The following is a 12,887-nucleotide window of genomic DNA, read 5'->3' on the forward strand; positions in this document are numbered from 1 at the left end:
AGAGGGGGGTTAAAAGGAGGGGAGATAGTGAAAGGTTGGTTAGTGGGCACAAAATTACAGCTAGATAGGAAAAATAAGTTCTAGAGGTATACAGTAGTGCTAGACATCTATAATTAACAATAATTTATTGTATGTTCTCAAATGGCTAGAGGAGAGGAGAGCTTAAATGTTCTCATCACAAAGAAATAATTTCTGCAATGATGAATTTGCAAACTACCCTGATTTGTCTACCACACTGTATACACATTGAAATATAACTCTGTACCCCATAAATAGGTACAATCAATGTTGCAATTAAAAAAAATAAAAATTTTAAAAAACTTACTATGTTAAATGTACTGGCCATACAATTATATAAATGATTGACAATATTTGCAGATGTGTAGCTAAACCTTTTAATTTAAAATTCAAAGAACTATAACAAAAAATGCAAAATAATTATTTACATAATTACCTGTTTATAAATTATATTTGGAATATGTTAAATTATATTAATATAACCAATATAACCCTTTTAAATTTGCTACTAAAAATTAAAAATTACATATGAAAAATACCCCAAGAAAAATAATACAACTCCATCGATGGAAACTATGCTGTGATTAGTTTTTTTAAATTGCTCAAACGTGTACATATTCATCAGAGTCATCCGCAGGCCTAGAGCTTCCCTTTGTTCCTTAATTTTCAGAAAATGAGCCAGCCAGTGATACCAGTGAATCTGAGGAAGAAACCAGACATGTAAAGATTGGGAATGTTAAGTAACAGAGTTGCACAACAAAAACAACAGCAAATGCTGGCTGTTCCAGTCAAGGCTACTGGGCAATTATATTTGTATAGTGAGGTAAGTAAAATCCAGAACCAATATCCCTTTGACAGAGGAGCTGTTTATATTAAAGAAAGTTGGACAAGAAACAAGTCAGTCTATTTTTCTGTAAATATGAGAATGTTCTCTACACAGTATATGTATTAATCACACCTTTTACTTTCTATATTTTACTACGTTTTGACACCTTAAAAAGCTTGCTGTTCAGGGAGAGACTGCTCCTCCCAGGGCTAGCAAAGATCTCAGCCAGGACCAGGTCTTTCATACAAACCAACCAATCTCAAGCGTATGCCCCCAACCACCTACTTATCTAACTCTCACACACAAAGCTATTATTTCCCCTACCCTAAATCATTCCAGGGCACGGTAAGAGGCAACTAGAGATCACCCCTGTATCCCAAAGCCCACAGGAGTTATTCAAAGTAGCTAATCCTAAACTGTTTACTCTGTCCTGCCTTGCCATTCCCAGGAAACCTCAATAAAGGTTCTGCGCAGCTTTCTCCTCACTACTGTCTTCGGCCACCTGATCAAAACCTGCTTTCCCCTATGACCCAATGTGGCATGTGGTGACCACCCCCACCCCTTGACCTATTATAATAAACTTCTTCCTTCCAAGTCTCATTCTCATTTCCTTCTGTAGCTTCACTGACTTTACCACACCATATCTAACATATACGTTCTTAGAACAGTATATAAAAAATAAATATAACTAAGAAATAATATAGCATATGTTCACTGTAAGAAAAATGGTCTCAAGCTGAACAAATCTTTTCTGGATATTCGAATAACATTTAAAACTGTCAAATGAGCCAAGATTCTGGAATAAATTCTAAAGCATAAATGAGTATGTCAAATTAAATGAAAATGCAACCAGGGTTGTATGTAGGATATACTTTTATTAACAGTGAAAAAGCATTTACCCAAAGTGATTGTTACAAAGTACAAAGAGTACCTCCAGTCTGGCTAGCTTATTCTTTTAGACATTTTCTCAACCTGCTTGGGTTCTCTCTCACTCATTTGGACCTTTTCTTGCTCTATCCCCAACCAAAGTTTTAACTTAAAAATTAAGACAAACAGAAATGCTTAATGCCTAAACATTTAGCAATATTTACTAGTGAAAACATATTAAATAAATTATCTGCTCTCAAGCCCTAGGTATTTTAAAAATGAATTATGTACTAAAATAAAAAAATAACAGATAACAGCAGCTACAACACAAGTCAAATAAGCAAGTTTGACAGGGTTCATAGGTACTACGGTAATAACTAAGACATAAATACAATTCTCCCACTGTACCTATCTTTAATATGCATGCAAAGAGAGAGAGAGAAAGACAGCCACAATATGTAAGGCTTGGTACCAAAATGAAGTTTTTGGATTTCTTCCCTCTTTCTGTTTAGAGTCTTGGGTGTATATATATGATGTAACTTATTGTTCCATTTTCCCTGAAGTTAAGCCAACTGGATAAGAATTCCTGATTCTGGATTGGCAGTTTTCTGAGTAGGTTTTATTAAAGTCGGAGATATATGTCTTACACAATTTAAATAAAGTAGCAATACAGTGAATGTCTTCATAAGGAAATCCTCATTTAATATTCCCTGACTGAACATTATAGTTTTACACTCAGGTTTCAAGCAAGAATTTTAAAGGAATTACCAACCAAGTTCTTTTCTTATGGGGTGTTTCAGTCAACTGTTAACAAATATAGAAGACTACTTGGAACGAATCCTTCATATTTTATTCAAGGAAGAATCTGTAAGGTTGACTTATTCGTTATTAACTGCCTCTTTGAAGCCTTACTGAGTATATGGCAAGTTTGGGAGAAAAAGGTAAATCACTTTTTAAAGTTGACTTACTTAGTGATGAAGTCACATACATTTTCTTTACTCAACACTTCATCTGCTAACCTGCTTCTCTCCCTCACTACACATAAAAGCAACTGCTATGTTGTGCTCTTTAAACATTTCAAAAGCAAGTTTGTCTGAAGGCATACAGAATCTTAATGTTCTGTCACATAAATTTAGTTCTATTTATCCCTACTTGAAAAAATGTAGCTTTTCTTTAAAATTTATCACAATGTTACTTGTCTGTACAGATATACTAACATGAAGTTTAATTTTTTATTTTTAGACGAAGGCAATGTAGATAGAATTTGAAATTCTGGAAAATATTTATCTAATAGATAATTATGTAAGTTTTACATATGACTGACATGTTCTAAACTTTATTATCCAATCTGAATGGATTATTAATATATATATTCTACAATAATTTTCCAGGTATCCTGGATACCTTTATAACCTGCCCTATTCTTGCACAGGAACAGGACCTGCAGGTATCTAAAAGAACATAAGACTCAACAGCAGCAACATCTGCATTATTTGGAAGACTGGCCTAATGGCCGGGCTTTAGAATAAATAACATATGTCTCTAACTCTTGACCACTGTCCTTCTCTGAATAGCCTACAATTACATAGAACAGTGACTTGCTGTATAGAATTCAACATAATTTCCAAAAAACATACTTCACAGGTAAGTCCAAACTTTATTTAAAACTACATTTTAAATTTAACGTTACCAAACAACACAATGGGGGAAAAAAAACCAAAAAAAGAAAAAAAACAAAAACAAAAACAAAAACAAAACCACCACAGTGTATCAAGTCGTAAATCTATCCAGAATTAAGTTTCTGATGTTTTAAACTGCCATGGGCAGAAATTAACACACCTATCAAAAACGCAGTGTCAAACAAATTTACATTTTTATACAGATCAAAACAGATGTTTATTTAGTGTCATGTCATATATGCACTGACTAGGTAAAGAGAGAGTTAGATGAGCCTCCGAAGACATCTCATGTACATCTGGCTCCCACTGTTTCTGAAAAACAGAATAATGCCTTATAAAGTACTTATTGAATTAAAACATTACTTACTAGAATTTACTTTAACATGGTTGTCTCCCATTAAAGCTTTTACTTTTAAAATAAGATTATTTTAAAGGAAACCCTAATTTATCTTGTTAAAACAACGCCTTGATAGATAATACACAGTAAAAAAGCATAGGTGTGACTTTCTGTTTCAAGAAGGCAGACTCCCCAAAAAAACCCAAGAAGAAAAAAAAGAAAATAACTACAAAAAGGAACTAATCTAAACCAACAAAAGACTAGTGGCTGTGAGAGAACAAAGAACAGGAGATATCAACAAATTACCAGAACACTCAAAGCAGATGGAGGCATACTGAAAGAGGGGAGGAAGCTGCAGCCTAGAAACACTATGAAAGGCTGCAGTTGAGAGGCAGAACTGGGCTGAAAAGTGAGAAATTAACTGAAGGTTTGATATCTAATGGCCTGCTCTTCTCCTCACCCCATTTCCTGGAAAAACAAAAACAATAAAAAAAACCATACATGATTTTAATCAATTGAATAACTGATGGACAATAACCAAAAAAAAAAAAAAAAATCCTATGATCTTGATGCAAGAAACAATCTCTTAGTGGCCTAGGGGTTCTGCAATTAAAATCATAAAGAAGACAATCTGGAACTATCACTTGGCTCTACAATGAATATTTATATAGAATAATCCCCAGGAAAAGCATAGAAAATTTAATTATTATAGTTACAAAAATAAAATATAAGTGTGTTTACTGTAATACCCTTAATAATGTAAGAATATGAGTAAAACTGTACAGAGAAAGTGAAAGGAAGGCGGGGAAGGAGCAGTGGAGGGGTAATGACCAAAGGTAAAGAAACTAGAAAAATGTATGTGTTTAAAATAACGAAGGTAAAAAACAGAAAAACTAAAAGTAATATGAACACAGAGGAGGAGAGGAGGTTGGTCTAAATACACACTTGTCATAGGGGAAAAAGGAGATGTTATCTGAATTGTAAACATTATGAAATTTTTTTACAATTATACTGGGTCTCCTCCAAAAGAACTAAAAGCCAATAATTTTTGAAAATGGATTCTATTTATTTACCATTAACTTTTTTGTACGTTTCTTAAACCATGTGCATACATCAATTATTTTACTAAAAATGAAGATTTTAAAAATAGAGAAAATTATCTGACAAAACTGATTTATAATTAAGTGGCTGAACTAAAATTTTTACAGAATTGTGCATCCTTTCCAATATTTGGCTTAACTCTCCCAGGTACTAGTAGCACATTTAAAATCAAGTAATATGGTAGTATCAAGATTCAATAATTTTCAATATGATTAAAATTGATTACTTTTACCAGGTTCTTTTAGTGTCTGAGAATCTCCAGCTAATTCTTCTGTCTGCATTTCACATATTTCACCAGGTAAATGGTTTTTCTGTTCTTCTTCTACTATTTTCTTCCTTAGATCTGCCTTTGGAATGAAAATTAAACATACCAATCATTTTTCATATTAACAATATTTGTCAAATAAAGACAAGTTTAAATAAAGAGAGCCAAATACCTCTGAATATATTGTCAGTTTAAGTGGTAAATCTTCAACTTTCACGAAGTCTTCTTCATCAGATTTCTGACTTATATTACCAGATTCTGCTTCCTGTAAGATATATTTAATGAAAAAAAATGCACTTTATCTCTGGATCTAGACCAAAGTCATCCACGCCAAGAAATAAAGTGGATTCTTATATACGTCAGTAATTCTATCATACTTGGCTTTCTTCTATATTCAGTTCTATGAAAACAGAAGAAATCTAGAGTTCACAGGAAGAGCTACGCATCTGCAGCTGTAAGCATACTGTCTTTTTTTTCTGTTTTGTTAAAAAAAAAAAGTCCATTTACACTGGCTGAGAGAAGTAACAGTAGTTATATAGAGAATTAAAATAATTATAAAAAACAACTCTTGTTGCTTAATATGTTTACAGAACGCATGAGAGCTATATCCAGCAGAACATAAGTAAACATTTACAAATTGTTCAATACAGCAACTCTGTTGATGCTCAATTAGAAAGATGAGGTATGAATTCAGTAACTCACTTCTGTGATCACCTCAAACTGTTTTTCTTAAAGTTGAATTCTTTTCTTCTCCTAGTTCTCCCTTCTGATTTTTAATAGTAATAGCTCTACCAATCACCCAAGTAGAAACCTTAGGTTTTTCTTTTTCTTGTAATATTTCTCACCCACTCTTGTTCAGCTTGTATTTCATACTTATATAATAAGTTTGATATGATAGCTTCCTAACATAGCTTCCTTGTCAACACCTTATAGAGTCATCAGATTAATCTTCATAGACAATGACTTTGACCGTCTTACTTTCTTGTACAAAAACCTTCAGTAGGGATTCCTACCTAAAATTCAAATTCAAGAGCCTCTTTAAGTCTTCCGATCAAGATGGCAGAATAGACAGTCCCCAGCATTGCCCTCTCCCACAATCGACCAATTTACAACTATTAAAAAGCAACAAATTACCAAGCTAAGGCCACTAGAGCTCAGGGGAAGAGGAAGAAACACCTACAGAGTTCATGAAGGCGGAAGTTATGATGAGAGAAAGGACAGACCACTCTGACTATTTCCAGCCCCGGCCACATCAAGGCTGGCCCTGGTGAGCACACCTAGCAAGAGCTGGTAAAAGCCGCAGCTGTGCCCTTCACATGAAATTGCTTGGAGAATGCAAGGGAGAAGAGGGCCTTGGGTGGTCCCCAGGCCAGGAAGACCACTAACAGGGTTTCCGTGGACCCAGGTAGGAACGAGGGGCCACAGACAACTGAAAAAAGGAGTCACTCAAAGGCTGGTGAGACCCCACAAGGGACCAGACGCATGGACCATCCCGTGGGAAGTGTTTGGAATGCGGGCAGTGTAGTGGGAGAGATGGGCCCCCCAGGGGAACACTGAGGCACAGCATGGACAGCTGATGTGCCCTCCAATCAGCACAGGTCCACTCAGTGGAGACAGGTCAGGAATACAGAACTGCAGGGGGTGCAGCTTGCTGAAAAGACACAGGCCTAGACCAGAGTTTCCACAGCACAGAGGTACGGGACCTCACAAGACCTGGAAGTGCTTACATGGTCAACAATTAAAACCTGAGCTGCACCAAAAGCCTTCACCAGAGAATCAGCAGTGAAGCAGCAATTTAGCTCAACCATAGGGCTCAAATGCTGGTTCCCACAGGAAGCTTCCCCATTTTGGAAGTAAGCAAAGGATGACAAATTAGTTCCAGTGCAGAGTTTAAGTAGTGGGAATAGCAAATAATCCAACACAGAGCTGAAGGAAAAAACAAAAAACCCACAGATTAGAGACAAAGTTCAGATATTAACCAATAAAGGTCTACCACCACCAAAGAACATCTATAAAACCTAGAAGGGCCAGAAGCCCCTCAGGCTCCTGAGCCAGGGTGGTGGGAGGACAAAGATCTCAGCCATGCCTTCCCCTCATGTTCGCATCGAGGGCCTCAGCCACGTCCCTGCAACGTCCACATCCAGCTCAATGCTGACCACCAGGCTACCACCAAAAGCATCCTGGGCTCCCAAGCCAGGGCAGAGGAGGGCTGAGGGCCTCAGCCATGGCCCCTCCTTCCAAAGTCCACTTCCAGCCAAGCCACAACCAAGCCACTGTCGGAAGCCCCCTGGGCTCCCCTGCCAGAATGAGGCAGGTGCCATGGGTCTCAACCACACCCCCCTTTCTCTTTCTCCTACCCTCCTCCCTCCCTTTCCCCCTCCCCCCAAATGCTCTGCAACATCTTAGAATGTAAAAAATAATTTTTTTTAAAAAAAGAGCTTCTATAATCTAACTTGAATTTTAATTTTTAAAAAGTGAAGCATATTCTTTAGACCTAAAAATACTTGTCTTGGTTCAAATAATGTTATAAATCTCTTCATTTTTGCTGATAAGAGAAAGTAAAGTATACAAAACATATACAACCCAAGGATCCAAAAAATAACTTACTTGCTTTAGAATTTAGTTAAACCAAAGCTACAGAGTAAAACTAAACTTATCTATATACTACTATAAAAGAAAAATCTGAGGCATAATAAAATTTTAAAGAAGTTCATTTGAGTAAGAAACAACTTAAGAATTGGGAGCACCAGACCGAAAGAAGTTTAGTTTTCAATGACAAAACATCAGAGACAAGGACGTTTTTGGAAAATGCAGAAGCAAAATACAGAAATTATTTGATTGGTTTATAATACAAAACTGCCTTTTTTTAAGATACCTTGTGAAAAGTCCCTGATCACATAATCATGTATTAGTTGGCTATTCACGCTTAGCTGGGGTTATGTTTTAGTTCTAACATAAGCATTTATCAGATGATGACCCAAGTTAAGTTTTGCTTATGTTTGCGATTTAAGCAAGATTAAAACTATTTTTAAGGCCTTGGTTTTGTTTGCTCATGAATTTTTCAAGCCTGGTCAGAGTCACATAGCTGCCATCAAGAGTTACACAGTTAGTGTTGGCTTCCTCCAGTTGCCTGAGTCCGATGGCAAACACTTGATGTGTGAGTGGCTGCTGGAAAGCATGCAAAATCTTTGAGGGTATATGATGCATCAGGGGAATAAACAATAAGTATAGGGAGAATAATAGCCAAGGATTGAAAAATCCCTCTAAGATCCTCAGGAACCAAGATTTAACAAACTGAAGAAATCAAAGGAGGAGGCAGCGCTTATCTGATGAAAAACTCAAATTTGTTCTTCAAGATTTTTTAAATACGGGGCAAAAGTGCCTGACGTTGTTAACATAAAAACAACACTTTTTGCCAGTTAGGGCACAAATTCCTCCCTAAGTATTAACAACTCTTCTATTTTGGAGTACCCCTGAGGCCAAATTATCCATCTCAGATTATACTGTTTAAAGAGAATTCAAAGTTATCATTAAAACTTTTTCCAAGAATTGCTGAAATATTAATAAGTGATTTTTCCAATTCAGACACTCCCAGCTGAAGAACAAGGGCTCTTACAAAAGAACGATATCCAAAATTCCTTCCTTTGACTGTGTTTGGGAGACCAACGAGGTTGTTTTGTGTGTACACTTTATGTACAAATGACCCTAAGTTAAAGATTTCACTAGCATTTAGAGTCATATCTGGTCATTTTAGATAGGAGATAGTCCAAAACACAACATCCAGACCATTTAAGTGGAAAGGCTTTATATATTTTGTTACCACACAAGATAATAATCCAATATTATTAAGAGAAAGGGTCAAAGTGAATCCCCTTACCCACCAAATGAGTGATATAAATGTCACGGTTATTCTTTTTCATATCTGAATCTGCACGATGCTAGGTTGAATGGTTATGGTTTAAACTGGAGTAGGAACAAAAAACATTTCTATGTATTTGATAAAGTAACCCATGTTTACTGTCACCAAATAAGGATGATTGGTTCCCTTTCCAAATATGTCCCAAGTATTGATCTATCCAATAAACAAAGCTATCATTTATTTTATGGAGTAGACCTGTAAAGGCATTTCACTTGCCTCCAGAGTTCCCACTGAATCAATGTCTAGTTTCAGAGTTTTCTAATGATATCGTCAAAGACATCATGGTCATGTTCTAATTTTATATCTGTGTCATTATATATAGAAGTCCAGTGCCTCTATAATCTGCCTAGATTAGGCCCAGTTCAATTCTAATTTTCTATGCATAGAGATAACCAATAATGAAATCAGTAGTAATTACAGGCCATGACTTTGCTTCTATAGCTTCTTCCCGGCGCCAACTCAGTTGATCATAAATATCAACTGATCTGCCAACGGAAGGATACCAAACCTTTTCATAAAGCCAGGTTCCTGAACTTCTCATCCATGTGTGATTGGGAGCAGGTTCTAATATTAGTTGTAATTCTTCCCATTTATCTAGATGACTACAGAGTCAGCAACTGCTTTGGTTAGAGACTGGCTATACTTTGAACAGCAGACCTTAGATGATGTTTGGTTTTAGTAGTGAAAGTTCTTAACAAAAGTAAACATTTGAACATTTTGTGTTAATGCAAAACAAAAACAAGTCTTAGTCAATGGAATGAAGTCTTGTTCCATCATCTTGGGAAAGCTGTCTACTTCATGACACTGTCTGCTTCTAAGGAAGGCTTTGCCTTGGACATGCTTACTTTTAAGTCAACTGTAGGTTGACAAGTTTGCTGTAGTGTGAGTTGTAGGAAGAACCTGGTATGGTCCTTTCCAATGAGGTTCAAAAGCAGTTATTCTCTGGTGCCACTTCCAAAAGACCCACTCTCCAGGTTCTAAGTTATGGAAGGTTTGATATCATCAGTAGGTGGTTCATGGAAAGCCTCCTTAACCTGATGGAAATAAACTTTGGCATAATGTATCAAGGACTTGCAGTACTAAGTCATATCAGAGCTAACAAGTGTAGGGGGTACATGGGATTCTACTATTAAAAGTCATAGGACTTCCAGTAATTATTTCATAAAGGGGCAGTTTGTGTTTTCCCACAGAAATTGATCTAACTGCCATTAAGGCCAGCAGTAAAACATTAGTTTAGCTCATTTTAGTTTCAAGATACCATTTGTCCATTCAATCTTTCTAGAAGATTGAGGACAAGGGCAATGGTAGTGCCACTGGGTTTGTAAAATCTTACTTAACTGTTGTATAACTTGTCCAGAAACATGAGTTCCTCTATCACTGGAGATCTCTCCAGATATGCCCCACAAAGGAAACACATTTTCTAATATTTTTTTTGCCACTATTGTGGCATCAGCCCTTCTACAAGGGAAAGTTTCAATCCATCCTGAAAACAGGAACACTAATAACAAGAATATATTGATATCCCAGTGAAGGTGGCAAGTGAATGAAATCCATCTGCAGATTTTCAAATGGTCCAGCAGGTGGTGGAAACATACCACTTGAAACCTTAAGGGTCTTTCTGGATTATGAGTTTGGCAAGCCAGATACGGGTTATAAGCCATTTTTGCTACTTTAGAACAATCATCCCACTAGTACTCTTTAATTTGTACCATTTTGTTTAAACCATGATGATGGGTTCTGGAGTGCAGAGCCTCCAATAATGGCAATTTTAGGAACTCAGGACCAGGTGGCCATCCAGGCCTTCACTGAGTCCTCATTGAGCATTATGTGTGCATCCTTTTAGATATCATTTTTGTTTCACTTCAGGTACACAGCATTGTTTACTGAAAAAATTATCATAAGTGATTTGATTTGGATCAACTTTATGGAGTTCATTCAAATTGTATACTTTAACAATTTCAGTTATAGCTGACTTGGCATGAAAGTCTGCTAATGCATTTTCTTGATATTCAGGTTCAGTCCAAAAAGTACAAGCTTCAATTCTAATAATAGCAACTTAGGGTAGCAGAACAGCTGAAAGAAGCTCATCTATGTGGAGACCATTTTTGAGGGGGGTTCCACTAGAAGTAAGAAAGCTTCTTTGTCTCTATAACATTCCAAACTTATGAAACACTCCAAAGGCATAGATATATGTAAATACTATGGAAATATTAACTTATTTGTCTTTGACTATATGGCAAGCCCTAGTAAGAGCACATAATTCTGCAGGTTGTGCTAACTTAAACTGTGGAAGAGCTCTCTTTTCTATTAGTTTATACTAAATTGTTACAACATATCCTGTTTGGTATTTTCCTTCTATATTTTTGCCATAAGATCCATCAACAAAAAGTATTAATTCAGGATTATATAATGGAGTTTCACATAAGTTAATGGGAAGAGTCAATAGTTGTGATACCACATTCACAGTTACAGTTTTCTCCATCTTCAGGCAGAGGCAGCAACGTGGCAGGGTTAAACAGATCAAAATATCTAAGATGGAGGGTTTAATTTTACAAGGTGATAGAAAGATTTTGGCAAAATGTTCGTTTACTTGTTGAAAAATGCTGGGTCTGATCAGAATTTAGTAAGCTTTTGACTGCATGTTGATCTTAAAGGTAAAGTTGATTCCCCTAATACTAGGTCAGATGAGATTTCTACCAATTTAGCTGCTGTTGACACTGCTTTTAGACAATCTGGATATGCTCTGGCCACGGTATCTAACTATAGCCTATAATACGCAATGCGTCAATGTCTTCCCCCATGTTCCTAAGTAAGGACTCCCAAGGCCTGATTATCATGTTTGTGAACAAAGTAAAAGGTTTTGAATAATTTGGGAGTCCCTAAAGCTGGAGGTTGTTTTAAGGCCAGTTTTATTTGGTTGAAAGCTTGTTCATGATTATCTTCCCATGGCAAAGGCTCTGAGACAGAGTTTTAAGTTCATATAGCCGACATGAATTTGGGACCCAAGATCTAAAGTATCCTGCAACACTGAAAAACCCTCTTAATTGTCTTTTAGTTGTAGGCCTAGGGAATCCTTAGATTGTTTTTATTCTTTCAGGTAACAGGGAAATTCCCTCTGCAGTCAGTTCATGCCCTAAATAATAGACCATTTCTCTAGAGAACTGAAGTTCTTCCATGGAGGCTTTACGGCCCTACTAAACTAACTGCTGTTAAGAGAAAATATCAATCTATTTTAGAGTCTTCTTTGGTATAATAGCAGATCATCTACCTATTGAATAAGAGTGGAATTTCTAGGGAACTGTAAGGTTGACAGGTCTTGATGTAATGCCTGAGATAAGACAGGGCTTCAGCAAACCCCTGTCTTACACCTACATTACAGTCCAGGTGTGCTGCTGGTTTTTCCAGATAAAGACAAAACAAATACTGGCTCTCCTTATCAACTCAAATACTAAAAAAGGCAAGGCAAAGATCTATCACTGTAGACACATTAGATAGCAAAGTGCTATCATTTGGAATCACAGGAAATCTTGGAATTATAATTTTATTTACTGCACATAAGTCTTGAAGAAATCTCCAACTTTGTTAGGTTTTTTAACTGGTATAGTTGGAGTGTTACAGAGACTAGTACAAAGAATTATAAGTCCTTTTTTTTTTTTTTTTTTACTAAATCCTCTACAACTGGTGAAAGTCCTCGAAGTGCCTCTTAAGTTTAAAGGGTATTGGGACAATTCAAGCAATGGCTTAGGATAGTCTATTTGAATTTATATAGGTGCAGCACTTTTAATTTTCCCTATGTCAGCTGAGTAAGAAGACCACAAATATTTGAGTCTTTTAGAAAGGTCAGAATCAATGTAAGTTTGGTTTCAGTATTATCA

The 12,887-nt window shown here is 36.2% G+C and overlaps 1 protein-coding gene across 21 annotated transcripts in view; it reads right to left on the reverse strand.

The window, feature by feature from the left end:
- Window positions 1–1,699: 1,699 nt before the first annotated feature.
- PCM1 (pericentriolar material 1) overlaps window positions 1,700–12,887 on the reverse strand; it is a 92,452-nt gene continuing 81,264 nt past the window's right edge. For 14 of the 21 annotated variants that reach the window (XM_063077392.1, XM_063077389.1, XM_063077390.1 and 11 more), the window contains 3 exons: window positions 5,266–5,358; window positions 5,055–5,175; window positions 1,700–3,702 (listed from right to left, as the gene is read on the reverse strand). In XM_063077392.1, the coding sequence (XP_062933462.1) occupies window positions 3,677–3,702; window positions 5,055–5,175; window positions 5,266–5,358 (240 nt within the window). In that variant the 3' untranslated portion in view covers window positions 1,700–3,676. The remainder of the gene's footprint in view (window positions 3,703–5,054; window positions 5,176–5,265; window positions 5,359–12,887) is intronic. The other 7 variants (XM_063077409.1, XM_063077401.1, XM_063077405.1 and 4 more) reach the window with 1 other exon arrangement.

Source organism: Cynocephalus volans, chromosome 13 (assembly GCF_027409185.1).
Source record: "Cynocephalus volans isolate mCynVol1 chromosome 13, mCynVol1.pri, whole genome shotgun sequence".
Lineage (NCBI taxonomy): Eukaryota > Metazoa > Chordata > Mammalia > Dermoptera > Cynocephalidae > Cynocephalus > Cynocephalus volans.